Consider the following 14295-nt stretch of genomic DNA (forward strand, 5'->3'; position numbering starts at 1 on the left):
TATTCTTTGCAAAGATAACTGTTACTTAAAAAAAGAAAATTAAAAATGAGACACTGCTTAGCATAAAAACAAATTTTTCTATGTGTATAGCAGAAAAAAAACAGCTTTGCAACTACTGTAAGATTCTTTTATATTAGTAGCTTTTATATTAATGGTTGAGCTAAAGGTACCTAATATTAAAAATAAAAAATAGAATATAATTTTTACTATTTCTAATAAAATCTGATTCTTTTGGGATCCATGGACTATTTACACAGATAACACATAAAACAGTTTAAATTATTTATATCTTATACATAAATATAAGTTATTTTTATACTTAGTAACTGTCAGATCTAAATGTTTAAACCTATTATTTTAAAAAATTTTACACAACTGCCAAATTACTTCTGCTAAATGCAGCCGATGTCTATCAATAATAATAAAATGTTTTATATGTACTTTGAAGTCTGCTTAAATACTATGTACAATTGAGTGGAATATGGAATCTTACCATGTAAAAAGCCTTAGCGTTGTTGACCATAAGCTGAATGTCAGCGGCAAGATCATCCATGTCGCGATACTCGTCAGTCTTCAGCTTCTGCTGCACTTTTAACAGATCTATAGGATTGGAGACCACCTCATAGTACCCTGGCTCCTGCCTACGTTTCGGCACACGTATAAACGCGTCGCATAACAGAGATCCATCCTCCTTCTTCTGATTGCGAAGTATATCGTACAGTTGTTGGCACAGGTCACTCTGTACAGAGTGAAAGGCTATTAGTACAGATTCAGCAGTTGTATGGCGTATTCAATTTATGTGTTAAAGACAAGAGAGACAACGACGTGCGGCACGGGTTAGTAAGGTTCCGCGCGTGCACAGGTACTCACAGGGTCCAGTTTTTTCCTCCTCTTGGTCGGCTCGGGCGGGACGTCGTCGCCATCATCCTCGGCGCCGCGGCTCGCCACCGACGACGTTCTACGCCGCTTGTTCATCCTCGGCGTATCTTAAAAAGTCACAAGAGAGTACAAGCTTAGGACAGGTGATCCTCCTGAGAGCGAGGAAAGGATATCTACAAGAGACGCGCGATCCCCGCTGCATCAGCAGCGGCTATCGGCGACGACAGAGAAGCACGAAATTTGTAAACAAATGTACGAGCGTATACATACGTTCGCGTACGTGTGCATGTACATAAAAAAGGGGTCTCCCAAACTAAAACACGGGGGGCCTTATTTGTCGCGCCGCTGTTGTTATCCGAGGCCACACGACGACGGCGATGGGGCTGGTGTGGCGTGGCCAGGATCCCGGGGACGAGGTCGCCTTTCACACGCCTCGCATTCGGTCTCACACGTCTCGACTCGTACGCTAGCCGTTAGTTAAACTCTCGCGAGCGTGAATTCCTCGGGGAGCGGGATACGTCACGTACACGCGCGGGGGTGGAGGGAGAGGGGAAGGGAGGGAGAGAGACAGAAAGAAAGACAGAGAGCGCGACTCGAGAGAGACACATACACACCCGAATTGGCAGCCTAAAAAAAAAATCACGCCGCCATGATAAGTCGCCACTGCGCTTCGAAACGTGGCCGACGTGTGCTGCACGGTGTGCACACGGGACGGGCGCACACCACAGTGGCGGCTTCAAACGTGCCGCCGCGGCAGACGCGTGTGTTTTCCGTCGCTCGACTCGGCTCCGTCGACATCGATTACCAACTGCGCCGCGGTCTCTCCGCGTTGCTCCGCGTGCAGACGGGATGCGTTCCGCCCCCTTTTTCTCTCTCTCTCTCCCTCTCCCTCTCCCCCTGGACCGGCTCAGCACCGTCCCATGGCATCGCAAGGCATTTCAATTTTCAACCGAAATTTGCCGCCATATCCGGAGCGCACGAGCGGCTCGTTCGTAAACAGATGAAGAGAGATATGCACACCAAGGCCCATGCATGTGTGCGCCTCACATATACCTATATACATACGTGTGCGCTTCGCGATACAGTCACGTTCATCTTCATTTGTTTTACGGATAATGCGGTCTGTGACGGTCCGTCTCGGCTCTTCATTTGTCAGTAGTGTTGTCCCGAAAGTGCCGAAACGATCCCGCTCGAGGTATCCACAATTTTACTGATTTTTCTTTCTCTTCTCACACATACATCACGAACGCACGCGACACACACACGCACACACACCACGCGTGCGCGCACACCACATACACACACATACACACGCCAATCACTTGTTTTCTTGCTTTTACGTTCTCTCTCTTTCATTCGTACTCTGCAACTCCGTTCCTCATTCGGATTCTCACCTGTCCTCGCGCCTTTATGGAAGGAGTTTTATTAATACGGGTGACATGTGTACGCGTGAAAAATCCTTTTGAGAAAGCGCAAAACACGAGGCGTACCGCGCTTCTCGTGCGCGTTCCAGGATGACACACGTCTTCGCCGACGCCATGCTGCGTGCGGTCGTTGATTTCGCTGATTGTGCAGTAAAGACCTCGTCGACCGTACCGCTCGGTACATGGACTGCGGAAGTTTCCTGCTTGACGGGCGAACGTTCAGTTTTTCGCAGCACATGATATGTAATCACAGTCGTCATAGATCTATCGTGTCACTATTGTTTATCGAGTTATTCTCGCGTGTCGAGAATGTTATTCTCGCGATTTTAAAGTGTGATCTGAAGATAAGAGTTTAATGTTATCAATTGTCGGTATAAATTTATCTGTTTTCCATTAACTTTTATAAATTTATAATACAAGAAAAACTTATAATTACTCATTAATGCCCCTCATATAAATAATAAGTATATGTATGGTTGATAAATATTGTAATGCATTATCGCAAAATTGTACTTTTTCCTCCATATAATTGAACATTATACATGATATATAACAATAGAAAAATAAATTTTTTAATTCTTTGATCAATTATCTTCCTCTTAAATTATAAATATAATTATATAAAAAATAAATTCAAACTGTTATTTTTTTTCTATTTACGTCTTACTGCTTAAGTTTTTTACTACGGTAAAATCTTATAAACTCAGTTTTCTTGAAAATATTCTTGTCATGGTTACCTTTGTTACAATTTTATTATTCTAAAATTTTTATAACAAGTGTTTGATCAAAACTGGATTTTGAATATGAAACCAAAACTGAATTTCAATTTGTAAATCAGTTTTGGTCAAAAATACAATTTTTTAAGTGTTATTTTTAAGTTTAATAAAGTTTATGATCAAAAACAAATATAAACAGAATCCAGATATAAGTTTAAACAACTATATACCCAGCAAGCAAAATGCTAGCAGCTTGCCGGCAATATGCCAGCAAACTCGAGCATGATATCGCAGCAGATTTCAATCTGCTGCTTCCTCATTAAGCTTAGTTTCTAACAGCATAGATTATCAACAGAAAATATTGATAGAAATACAGCAAAAATCGAATATCATCTGCTACCATAACATGACAGCAAATTCATAGTAAATATCGAACACAATCTGACAAATTAAACTCTAAACGCAGAAAGACAGCAAAAACGAAGCATGAAATGCTATCACGTTGCGACACCAGAAACGCGGCGAAGATACAGCACGATGTGTCACATGAAGTACTGACAGCAAAAATGCAGCAGAAATCGAGCAGAGCCTGCCGTCACGACATGCCGGCGAAAACGCAGCAGATATAGAACGCGATCTGCTTTATCGATTGTGACGGCAAAAACATAGCAGAAATCGAGCACCAAGCTGTCGTCACAAGTAATCGGAAAAATATAGCAAAAATTTAACACGATATGACGTATTATTAATAATTTTTAATTAGTAAAATAAATAATTAATGTATGCAATGTACATATGTTTATTAATATTATTATTACATTTAATTTACATTATATAATTTTATAAATTTGATGATATTTAATTTACATATACATTACGAATTATATATTTTATGATTATATACTTAAATTTAAATGTGGCGTTTTCGACTGACTGCAGAGAGTTAATTAAACCCAAGATGATATCACATGCAAGAACCGTCCAATTTGAACTTTTTTTTATATGAAGGTGGAAATCTTTGAGAAGACTTCTGGGAGGATCAGGTCCGGGAAGTGTGGGATTCGACGGGAGACACGTCGGGTGATCAACCTTACTACCGCCCACTCACTAAAATCATCTATTATAGAGGATTCATGGCTCCTGCACACAGAACGCGGCAAAGCGGCATCGCGGTAGCCAATCACCGTCTTGCTTTTTTATTAAATACATATATGTATTATCAGAAAAGCAAGACGGTGATTGGCCACCGCGATGCCGCTTTGCCGCGTCCTGTGTGCAGAAGTCATCACACATCTGATGTAGCAAACTCGCGGTCTATACCTGCCGCGTTTTCGCCGTCATGTCATGACGGCAGGCTCTGCTCGATTTCTGCTGCATTTTTGCTGTCAGTACTTCATGTGATACATCGTGCTGTATTTTCGCCAAGTTTCTGGTATCGCAGCGTGATAGCAAATATGTCAAATTTCTAGCTACATTTTATTAATTTAATGTGACATCATGACATATCTGTTTTTTTATTTAATTTTTAGTGGTATATTGTGTCAACACACAATGTCTGATTTTTGTTTTGTTAATGTCTTTAAATTTTGTTGTACTTTTGCTGCATTTTTGAGGGCACATTGTGACGCAAAGTCTACTCGATTTTTGTCGTGTTTCTGTTAATGTTAGTTGAAACGGCAAACTGTAATTGCTTGCTGTCCAACTTTTGCCAGCATAATATGTGTCAAAATTTTTCAGTTCGTGCTCTCGGCAGGTTTGGCTATCTGGGTAATAATATTAAAAAATAATATAACAATATTTATTAAGGTTTTCTTTCTATAAAACTATGATAATGATATATATTTTAAAATATATGTCAAAATAAATACTTTTTAAATTTATTATTTTATTACACACACATAAAATTTAATATTTAACTTATTGTATTAAATATTTTTTAATTTTAAAATTTATTTTTTTTAAGTGTTTATGCATATGGATTTAAAAAGGTGTTGCAAGTTCTTCATCTATGACTATACTGGTCGGATTGCATAAACAAACTCTAAAAAGCTGCAGAATACTATTTCAATTTTGTTGATAATTGACTGTGGCTATTTTTTATCTGAAATTGAAATTTAATCAAAACTTATATTTTGGACCAAAACTTAAGATTAATAACAAATTCATGAAATAGAATGGAATTATCTTATGTAATAGCGCTTATTTGTTTAGCAATATCAATTTTATTTTTAGATTTCTCTAAAATTTGTCACTATTTTTTGTTGGTTTTTTAACAAATAATTTATTTCTTGCTTTTGATGAACATTTTTTTTATAGATCAAAGGATGAAGGAGTGAATTCTTGTAAAAAATAGATATAGAAATTGTTATTGTATTTATATTTATTTTTCAATAAGGATAAATAAAAGAAAAAGTAATATAAAAACAGAAAAATGTCAGAAATTTACTCAAAGAGAAGTTTGGAAAAGGCACATAGCCCAGAAGATAAAAATCAAGCATTCTACAAGAAGCCTCTACCATCTCCAAAAAAAGTAATTAGTTCTAATTTTGCTTATTTAATTTATATGTATTATTATAATACTAGTAATAATATTAATGAAAGTGAAACTAACAATTCCTTGATATTTATATCTAAAAAGTTAAAATCATAACTCAGATATAAAAGATACAGACAGACTTTCTTTCTTTAGCTTTAATACAAGAAAAAATGATGCAATTATGCGTTACTTTGCAGATATTCAAATATCTAAACAGCCAAGTTGTAGGCTAGGAATATGTGAAAACTTAAATACATTTCAAATATATCTGTTTTAGTTTTAGTACAAAAAACAATAATATGATATTTGTAGATATTCGAGTACCTGAACAGACACGTTGTGGGTCAGGAATACGCTAAAAAAGTGCTAAGCGTTGCAGTTTACAATCATTACAAGCGGATTTGCAACAATTTGCCAGCCCAAAACTCGCGGGCACAAGCTAACGTTGACCCAATCAATACACAGGAAACAAATCATTATTCCATGCAGAAAGGTCTGAAATATGTAAATAACAATGTCCCAATGTTATAAATTGTTAAAAAATAAAATAATTTGTATATTATTAGAATTTCATATAAAATCATTTCATAGAATATATAAAATTAATGCATGAAACAATTAATAATCTCTTACAACAGCAGATTGCAATCTAAAATAGCAATATTTACAAATCTGCTCTCTTATTAAGATATACTTTGTGATTATAAAATGTGTTTTTTCTTGAAAACTTGTTGCATACTTACTAGACATTGAAAATACTTTTTCAGAAATCGAACTCCAGGTTACTCAACTCAAGCTGGAAAAGAGCAACATAATGTTGCTTGGTCCTACAGGTTCTGGTAAGACGTTGCTCGCGCAAACGCTGGCACAATATCTGGACGTTCCATTCGCCATTTGTGATTGCACCACTCTCACGCAAGCTGGCTACGTTGGCGACGATGTAGAGAGTGTCATAATTAGACTCCTTCAAAATGCTAATTATATAGTGGATCGTGCTCAGATAGGCATAGTCTTCTTAGACGAAGTCGACAAGATACATTCTACTAACTCATATCCTGATGTATCCGGGGAATGTGTTCAGCAAAGTATGCTGAAAATGTTGGAAGGAACAATCGTAAATGCACCAAAGCAAAATATGACGAAATGGCGCGAGGAAACGGTGCAAGTGGATACTACGAATATTCTTTTTATTGCCTCAGGTGCTTACAGCGGTTTAGATAAATTGATAGCGCGACACAAATCGGAAAAATATTTCGGACTTGGCGTGACGTCGACAGATGAGAATCTAAATGAGAAAACGATGACTTCAGCCGATGGTGTCGATACATCACTTTCCATTGAAAGAGACAATAAAGAAAAGGATATGCTGTTGCAACAAGTGCAAATGAAAGATCTTGTCGACTTCGGCATGATACCTGAATTCATCGGTAGATTTCCTATACTCGTGCCTTTCCACTCCCTTGGTAGAGATATGCTAGCGAGAATTCTCACCGAACCAAAAAATGCCATTGTTCCTCAGTATCAGAAGTTGTTCTCGATAGACAAGGTGCAACTTCATACAATAATTCTGTAATAAACATTCTCATAATAAACTGTCAAGACAAATGTCATTTTATGATAATGGTTGTTAATAGCAAATTGTATTACGCAGGTAGAGCTAACATTCGATGTAGATGCACTGAACGCAATTGCTTCTTTAGCAATGGAAAGAAAAACTGGAGCGCGAGGTTTGCGATCGATAATGGAATCGCTTCTTTTGGAACCTATGTTTGAAGTACCAGAAAGTAATATTATGTCCGTTCACATTACAGAACAGTGCGTGATGGGCGTTGAAAAGGCACAATATGTGAAATTAGACAGTGATAACAATGATAGTTACAGCAGTTAATTAATATTGAGTAGATGTAACGAGTACTTTGATATAATTGTTCTCTTATCATGAACAATTTTTAGACGAAAGTTATTCGTCTAAAAATTCGAACATTCGCGTAAATTACTGATGTAATTATTTTATGCTGACAATATTCCGTTCACATTTTTTATATAGAAAAAATATAATAACGAATTTTGAACTGTTCTGTATATTTATATTTAAATTATTTTTCATTTTTTTGTTAAGATAGATTTCTATTGATTTTAGTTATTATATGTAACATTGAACATTGTTTATTGTATGCTACACTATTAATTATATTACATTGTTTATTAAAGTGAAAATGTGTATATAGATGTATATTTCTTCTTATACTTTTTGTTCTCAAAAATACTTTAAAAGTATTTTACAATAGAACCGTATCTATTGCAAAATGATAGCAATATAAACATTAATGTTAATCTACACAGTTTGTTATTTAATCCTTTTTCATTATTTTGCATAATTATAAATTAAAAAGAAATTACGTTATAATTGGAGATGTATTACAAGAAAATCAACGACACAGATCATTCTCGATGGTTTATTGAGAAAATTGTGTTTATAAAATAATAACTTTGGTAAGACCATTAGAGGAAATTTACAAGTGTTTTTTCTTTCATATATTAAATGTTCCACATTCACGATATCGAACTGATTGCCGAAGAAACAATGGAAAAATTTGCATTTTAATCTAAATTAATTACTACATAAAACAAACTGTTTATTCGAAAACTTCACACACATATCTAACGAGTTAATAAACTTTGTATCTCTAAAGTTTCAGGTATTGGTCACTTAACATACAATCTTCCTTTTATATATATATATATATATATATATATATATATATATAAAATAAAAAACACGATTCTCTTATAAAATTACTCCAAATGTAATAAAAACTTGCATTAGGTATTTTGAATTTCATTGCTCATTAAAGTTATCGTAAAATGTACTTTATTTTATAAATACTCATTGTCTAATAGGAGACAATGTAAAAAAATCTAGAAGTAAATTAGAAAATGATGCAATCATAAATCATTTAATATATGATTAAACATATTCGAGCATTATTCAATAAAGTACATTTAATTGATTTCTATAAATATATGACGGAAAAATATCGTTGATCTTCGAGACATGCATAATACGTAAATGCTGACAATAAATGAATAAGTTTCACTTTTAATGACAAAAAATTAATTTCTATGATGATTAGTTTAATCGAGACTGGTCGAGACTAACTTACATAATTGTTATGATTTTTTATCGTTACATATAATTTTTGTAATGCTGAATATCTTTAATCTAAGTTCAAAATGATCAGTTTACGCTTCATTCTCCCCATCAAGCTGATAATGATAACGTCGAAGAGCAGCTAGACGTAATCTTTCAGTTTCTAGAGCCTGTTCCAGTTCTAGAATTCGCACTTGAGCTTCCATTTCGAGCCTTTTTGCCTGATGTAAACTCAGATTCGACATATCCAGATCTTCTGTAAAATTTGAATACAAGAATATTAAAACAATGTACGATACGATATAATAATTTAATATACTTAAAAAAAATTACCGTTTTCCTCGACAAGATGATTGCAACTTTTAGCGGTTGCTACAACATTTGCTGTAGCTTGAGTCACTTCTCTCGAAGCTTTAGAGAGTTCAGTCAAATTATTACTATTTCTATCAGCCTTAACTCGACTAGCAACTACCAATTGCGCGGTAGATGCCGCGATTCCTTGCGAGGCAACAACCAATTGCTCGAATTTGCCATTGCCTAGCACAACTTTATCCGCTGCTTCTCTGTATACGTATAAGGATATATAATTACATTTAAAAAACTACTAAATAATTACACCAAAGTACTTTGCACTTACAACAAAAAGTTTGCGCCCATAGCAATCGCTTTCGCTGCCGAGATAAGACCCTCGGACCATTGATGGTTACGTTTATAAAATTCAGTGGCAGAAACAGTTCCCTGAACAAATATTGTTAATTATTATTAATATATATATATATATATATATATATATATATATATAATATTAGGATTTGCAATTGTAATGTATTTATACCAATTATCTACTAATATACCTTTCCTTGTTCCACAATTTCTTTCTGCAGCAATCGAGACTTTTGCACTAATTTTCTTATGCATTTCATTAGATCCGTGCAAGAATCCAAGATCTGTTCATTCACTTTTAGTTTTAAACCCGAGTCTGCCGCACGAGATTTATCCAACATATCCTAATTAAAAGTAAATCGGAAAGAATTGTTAATAACTCATCTTCCCATTTTCTCATCTTACAAGTATTATTAAGTACCTGTATTTTTGCAACCGTTTCTTCTATAGCTTTATCCATACTCTGCAACTCGCTTTCTACTAAAGTCCCGATAATTTCCACGTTGTTCTGAGTAGTCGATAATGTACTTATAAGAGACGAAATTTTTTGTAGTTGACTTTTGACATTTGCAATTTGTGCATTGGTCATTGAAGACTTCTCTTTGATATAACTCAACATAATTAAACCTTGCGAACCTAATTGTTTGCATTCATCAGCAAATCCTACAAGTGTACGACGGGTCTTATAGAAAGCGTTAAAAGATTGTTATATTTTTTCAGAATATTTTGTAATTTATTTTAAACTGTCTATAATAGTATTGATCTTTGTCAAAAATTCCTACGTTCTCAAAATAATCTTGCTCTCACAAAATAAAGCATTATTATGCGATTGTAAAAAACTTACTGTCGGCTACACCAATATCCGTCGATGTATTCGAAGTAGATTTTGCACATATTAGATAGAGAGCCAGAAAGTATGCACCGTGTATAGCAGTACGAATTAGCACTTTTCCCTTCGTTGTATCAAGCATATAATTGTTGTATGATTCCTCTAAATCATTAAACGATTTTTCTGTCGGCGCCAGTAAACTTCCGAGATAATCGGGCATACAAGTTAGTGCTGATATGGCTGGATTATCGATCATATGCATCGCGTGTTGCAAGATAGATTCCGCCTCCGATATAGCGTTTACTAAAACAAATAATCTTTATAATTCCGTCTGAACTAATTTGAGTAAAAATATTTATTCAATTACATTATTACTCACATAATAAATCAAACAAAGCCGTATTAGCGTCAGTTTTCATCTGATTAAGCGATCGTTCAGCATCGGCTTCCAAATTTGCTATTCGTAAATCCAGTTCCTCCTTTTGTACCAGTAAGTCATGGAGATCTCCTTCTAAAGCTGTTTTCTCGGATGTAATAAAATCTATTTTTGCAATCAATGCCTAGAATGTAATGAATTTTTTGTCAGTGTGTGATAAAATAATTCAGAAAATTAAAGTATTGATTAAAAATCTTAATTTACCAAATTTTCAGTTTGGACAGTGTCGAGTTTCTTTCTAACATCCTCCAAATCTTCGCGTGCTTGCGCTACTCTCTGTGTTTCTTGTTCCGATGACATTTGTCCTTGAAGCAACTCTTGTAATCGCTCTTCCGCCTTCAATGTCCGACGTTCAGATTGCTCTCGTAATATCTTTATTCCTCCCAATTCTTTTTCTAGTTCAGCTTTCTTTCGTACATAATGTCATGAATAAAATGATAATCGCGGTAGATAACTTTTTTATCGCCGATATCTCAAATACGTACCTTTCTAATTATACCGATATGCTCTTCTCTCAGCTTCGAGTAAACATCCTTCAATTTTTTGAATTTTTCCTCCAAGACTTCATTTTTTCCTTAAAAAATTTAACAAGAATAAAATCACCATAATTAAAAAATATGTATTTTTAATATAAAAACAATGTAATTATATAAAGAAATTGTAAATTAAAATCTTACAAACCTTCAATTTCTTCAACTCTCGCTAATATAGTTACGTTTTCCTTCATTAACTTCTGACAAGTTTGTTTCTCCATTACGATTTCGTTACTCTAGAATATTCGTATAACTTAAATTCACGCAACAAAATCGAATTATAAAAATTATATGATAAATGCTTACTTTAGTAGAAAGAGTCGATTCCAATTCTAGAACGCGATTTCTAAAATCTGCAACTATCTGTTGATGGTCCATTAACAAATTATTTACTTCTTGTCTTTGACGAACATTTTCTTGATACAGGTGCTCAATAAGACTGTCTCTAAAAGAATATGTATTTGTAAAAAAAAATACAGAAATTATTTTAGTTATTTCTCAATTAGGAAAAATAAAACAGAAGTAACATAGAACGTGAAAAAGTTAAATCTTATACCTTTGTACAAGAGCATCAGGTGATATCGAGCCGTTTCGTGTATTTACAGAATCCAACTGATCGCCTGTTAATGATCCTGTATCAGATGTATCAATAAGATTTTCTATGGCAGTCTCGGAATCAATAGATGCCTCTGGCGGAAGTACTACTATCGGCGTGACGTACGTTCTTAACTCGGCTTGTATTAAAAAGTTAGGTGGTTTCTGAAATAGTATATGAGAAATATAATATACAAATTATCTTGTAAATTAATCATTAATTAAAGACTTTACCTCAGGCAACGATGGAATTGTTATCAAATGTTTAAAATACTGCATATGTTTGATTGTATTGTAAAAGCTCTTTAGTTCGTGAAATTGTTTCGAGAATCTATCGCGGTGTCCAGTCAACGTATCAGCCGGGAGCGCGCCATGGAGCTTAAAGAGGATTTTCACGCCACAATCATACAACTGTGAAGCGTCCTGGATACATGGTATCAAAGGCGCGAGTCGGCACTGACCGCATGGTGTCATCGAATTAGATCGTGATAGATCCAGAGAACCAAAAACTGCAATTATGTACAGAAAATGTAAACGCGGTGTTCCAACTGATGAAAAAATTATACCTCGAACGAGACACTGTGTGAGATAATTCCAAAACTTTTAAGTTCAATGTTTTATTATACCTGCATGCTGTAAGTTCAAAATGTCGTCCATGTAATCAAACATTTCGACGGACATCTGAAAGCTAAAAAAAGACAAGTAACATAGATCTGTATTCATAAAATGTCACATTTAAATGAAATAATAAAAAAGATATAACTCACTATATATTAATATCATTTTCTCCAATCGCTTCGAGCTCTTCCGGCGTTACATGCAAATTGCCAGGTAAGCGTGGATTTCGCTTATGAAAGTCTAATTTAGTTATTAACAGTCTTGTGTACAGCTGTATGAGACGACCATAACCCTCTCTGAGGTGTTGCCAGAGCTTCCCGATGTCCTCTAACTTGCCGCGATACCGCTGGGAATCAACAATGACCCGGGGATGTCCCTCGCGCAACACCTTGTGCAAAACATGACAAAATTTCCATGCAACTATCTGATTCTCCTGCAATGGCTGTCTCAGCATATACGTCCAGAAGATGCAGCCACTCTTCTCTCTATATGTACCAATAATGGCACCTGTTTGCTTATAAGGAAACTTTTCTTTTTATATATATTAATAATAAATTCTTCGAATGTATTATTTGTATTTTAGACTTTAAAAAAAGGATACTTCTGACATGTTTTTCCTTAACTGGCGTTTCCGCCGAGCTTACAGCTTTCCCAATACTAATGCTCTGCAAACAATAAACAATTGTCCGTTTACATGACAAAAATTAGGAGAGATGAATAATTCCAGTTTCGTTATCTAAAACTAACGCCAACGTTTTCTTGTTTAAAACTTTTTTAAAAGGGACCCCCGGTGTCATCCACATAATTCCCAGCTCACTCAGGATATGAGATAATTGTGATATTCCAACATGTATATAGCTCGATCTCTCTTGACTCACCAGTTGATGAAGCTGTTTATCAGTCAGCGGTATTGTGGTCATGTTGATAGCATAATAAATTCACCGAGAGAAGAGAGAGAAAGGGACAGGCGAAGGCGCACGAACGTATGTAAAACAAGTATCGTCGTCTCGTCAATTCACAGATCGGCACGTGTCATTTCCGGACGGACGGACGGACCCACGAATCGTAGACCGCGCGGCTTTTCTCGCGCAGTTGCAGGGTATTATCTGCTAAGCTGTAAAGTTGAAAATTATTATCGTTACTCGCGTAATTATCACGAAGAAGAGGAGGAGGAGGTGCGTTCTCTCTCGCGTCGCACAAGGGCCACCAAAAGCGGGGGCAGCGAGGGGCCCCCCTACCGACGAGTTGCTTGACCTCTCGGGTGCGGCGCGTACCTGAAGTCTCCGAGAAGATACGGGCGCAGACCTCGCGCACAAGTCGCTCGCTCTCTGCTCGCGATCCCCTCGCCGGAACAGCGGGGACAGCATGTTCGCGCGATGACACACACACGTCCGGCCGCCGCCGCTCTGTCCTCTCACGAGCGTGACAGGAGCCACTCCGCTCCACCCGTGGGTGTCGATGCCACCGTCATATGACAAGCGAATCTGCGAGAACGCAGCGACAGCTCGTCCTTTCCACCGAATCTTACGGGCCTGAATTTGTTGTTCCTCTTCTCGTCGTACCCTTTCCGCACGCGACAGCGACTGTCGAGATGACAGATGTGCACAGAAAAGAATTGCAATAATAAATAAACCGTATGAACGCGCAACACACCGGAAAGCCGTTCACGAGATACACAGAGCGCACATAGCGCCGTGCCAACGGCGCCACACGGCGGGCGAGATAAATCTTTAGATAAATTTCTTTTATCGACGCGTTTTACATAATCTTTAAATAAAATCTTTAATATATAAATAAAATATATTTTAAATCAAAACCTGTTTTTAAGTTTGTTTCGCGAACAAAGAAAAGGGTAGTTTAAAAAAATATGTAAAATCATATACCTATATGATTGTTAATCAAAGAATAATTTACAA

At 35.9% G+C, this 14295-nt stretch overlaps 3 protein-coding genes and 1 long non-coding RNA gene across 10 annotated transcripts; 1 reads left to right on the forward strand and 3 right to left on the reverse strand.

The window, feature by feature from the left end:
• Positions 1 to 200: 200 nt before the first annotated feature.
• Positions 201 to 2749, reverse strand: LOC118646447 (protein polybromo-1-like). Of its 4 annotated transcripts, none has more exons than XM_036289373.1 (3): positions 1490 to 2749; positions 871 to 986; positions 201 to 739 (listed from the first exon to the last, which is right to left on the reverse strand). In XM_036289373.1, the coding sequence occupies exons 2-3, from the start codon at positions 973 to 975 to the stop codon at positions 461 to 463; spliced, it is 384 nt and encodes a 127-aa protein (XP_036145266.1). In that variant the 5' UTR covers positions 976 to 986; positions 1490 to 2749; the 3' UTR covers positions 201 to 460. The 4 variants fall into 4 exon arrangements, with proteins under 4 accessions (XP_036145266.1, XP_036145264.1, XP_036145265.1 ...); XM_036289371.1 differs by having other exon boundaries at positions 1494 to 2748; XM_036289372.1 differs by having other exon boundaries at positions 2274 to 2746.
• A 1443-nt stretch (positions 2750 to 4192) lies between these two features.
• LOC105833109 (ATP-dependent Clp protease ATP-binding subunit clpX-like, mitochondrial) lies at positions 4193 to 7893 on the forward strand. 3 transcript variants are annotated; one of them, XM_028191331.2, is made up of 5 exons: positions 4193 to 4786; positions 5336 to 5549; positions 5868 to 6048; positions 6323 to 7101; positions 7207 to 7893. In XM_028191331.2, the coding sequence occupies exons 2-5, from the start codon at positions 5451 to 5453 to the stop codon at positions 7441 to 7443; spliced, it is 1296 nt and encodes a 431-aa protein (XP_028047132.1). In that variant the 5' UTR covers positions 4193 to 4786; positions 5336 to 5450; the 3' UTR covers positions 7444 to 7893. The 3 variants fall into 3 exon arrangements, with proteins under 3 accessions (XP_028047132.1, XP_036145262.1, XP_012530013.1); XM_036289369.1 differs by having other exon boundaries at positions 4193 to 4451; XM_012674559.3 differs by having other exon boundaries at positions 6323 to 7124; positions 7207 to 7346.
• LOC114254657 lies at positions 5382 to 6441 on the reverse strand. Its single transcript, XR_003625965.2, has 2 exons — positions 6299 to 6441; positions 5382 to 6050 (listed from the first exon to the last, which is right to left on the reverse strand). It is a non-coding gene; the product is annotated as an uncharacterized LOC114254657 (long non-coding RNA).
• Positions 7894 to 8669: 776 nt separating the features above from the next.
• LOC105833106 (huntingtin-interacting protein 1) lies at positions 8670 to 14294 on the reverse strand. Of its 2 annotated transcripts, none has more exons than XM_012674555.2 (18): positions 13654 to 14294; positions 13258 to 13493; positions 12981 to 13044; positions 12529 to 12886; positions 12388 to 12449; positions 11996 to 12270; positions 11724 to 11926; positions 11474 to 11612; positions 11316 to 11403; positions 11120 to 11208; positions 10839 to 11042; positions 10578 to 10758; positions 10214 to 10501; positions 9791 to 10032; positions 9561 to 9713; positions 9344 to 9444; positions 9040 to 9269; positions 8670 to 8962 (listed from the first exon to the last, which is right to left on the reverse strand). In XM_012674555.2, exons 2-18 carry the CDS (start codon positions 13297 to 13299, stop codon positions 8799 to 8801), a joined length of 2883 nt encoding a protein of 960 aa, XP_012530009.1. In that variant the 5' UTR covers positions 13300 to 13493; positions 13654 to 14294; the 3' UTR covers positions 8670 to 8798. The 2 variants fall into 2 exon arrangements, with proteins under 2 accessions (XP_012530009.1, XP_028047264.1); XM_028191463.2 differs by having other exon boundaries at positions 8733 to 8959.
• Between the last annotated feature and the right edge of the window lies 1 nt (position 14295).

This window comes from Monomorium pharaonis, chromosome 7 (assembly GCF_013373865.1).
Source record: "Monomorium pharaonis isolate MP-MQ-018 chromosome 7, ASM1337386v2, whole genome shotgun sequence".
In the NCBI taxonomy this organism is placed as follows: Eukaryota; Metazoa; Arthropoda; class Insecta; order Hymenoptera; family Formicidae; genus Monomorium; species Monomorium pharaonis.

Bases quoted from the DNA above. Each gene is read 5' to 3' on its own strand.
- LOC118646447 (XM_036289373.1), bottom strand. From the start codon at position 975: ATGAACAAGCGGCGTAGAACGTCGTCGGTGGCGAGCCGCGGCGCCGAG. The intron at 740-870 runs GTGAGTACCTGT...CACTCTGTACAG, and splicing joins GGAGGAAAAAACTGGACCCT to AGTGACCTGTGCCAACAACT.
- LOC105833109 (XM_028191331.2), top strand. From the start codon at position 5,451: ATGTCAGAAATTTACTCAAAGAGAAGTTTGGAAAAGGCACATAGCCCA. The intron at 5,550-5,867 runs GTAATTAGTTCT...TGATATTTGTAG, and splicing joins CTCTACCATCTCCAAAAAAA to ATATTCGAGTACCTGAACAG. The intron at 6,049-6,322 runs GTCTGAAATATG...ATACTTTTTCAG, and splicing joins TCATTATTCCATGCAGAAAG to AAATCGAACTCCAGGTTACT.
- LOC105833106 (XM_012674555.2), bottom strand. From the start codon at position 13,299: ATGACCACAATACCGCTGACTGATAAACAGCTTCATCAACTG. The intron at 9,445-9,560 runs GTATATTAGTAG...ATATTTGTTCAG, and splicing joins AAATTGTGGAACAAGGAAAG to GGAACTGTTTCTGCCACTGA. The intron at 8,963-9,039 runs GTAATTTTTTTT...CAAATTTTACAG, and splicing joins TCATCTTGTCGAGGAAAACG to AAGATCTGGATATGTCGAAT.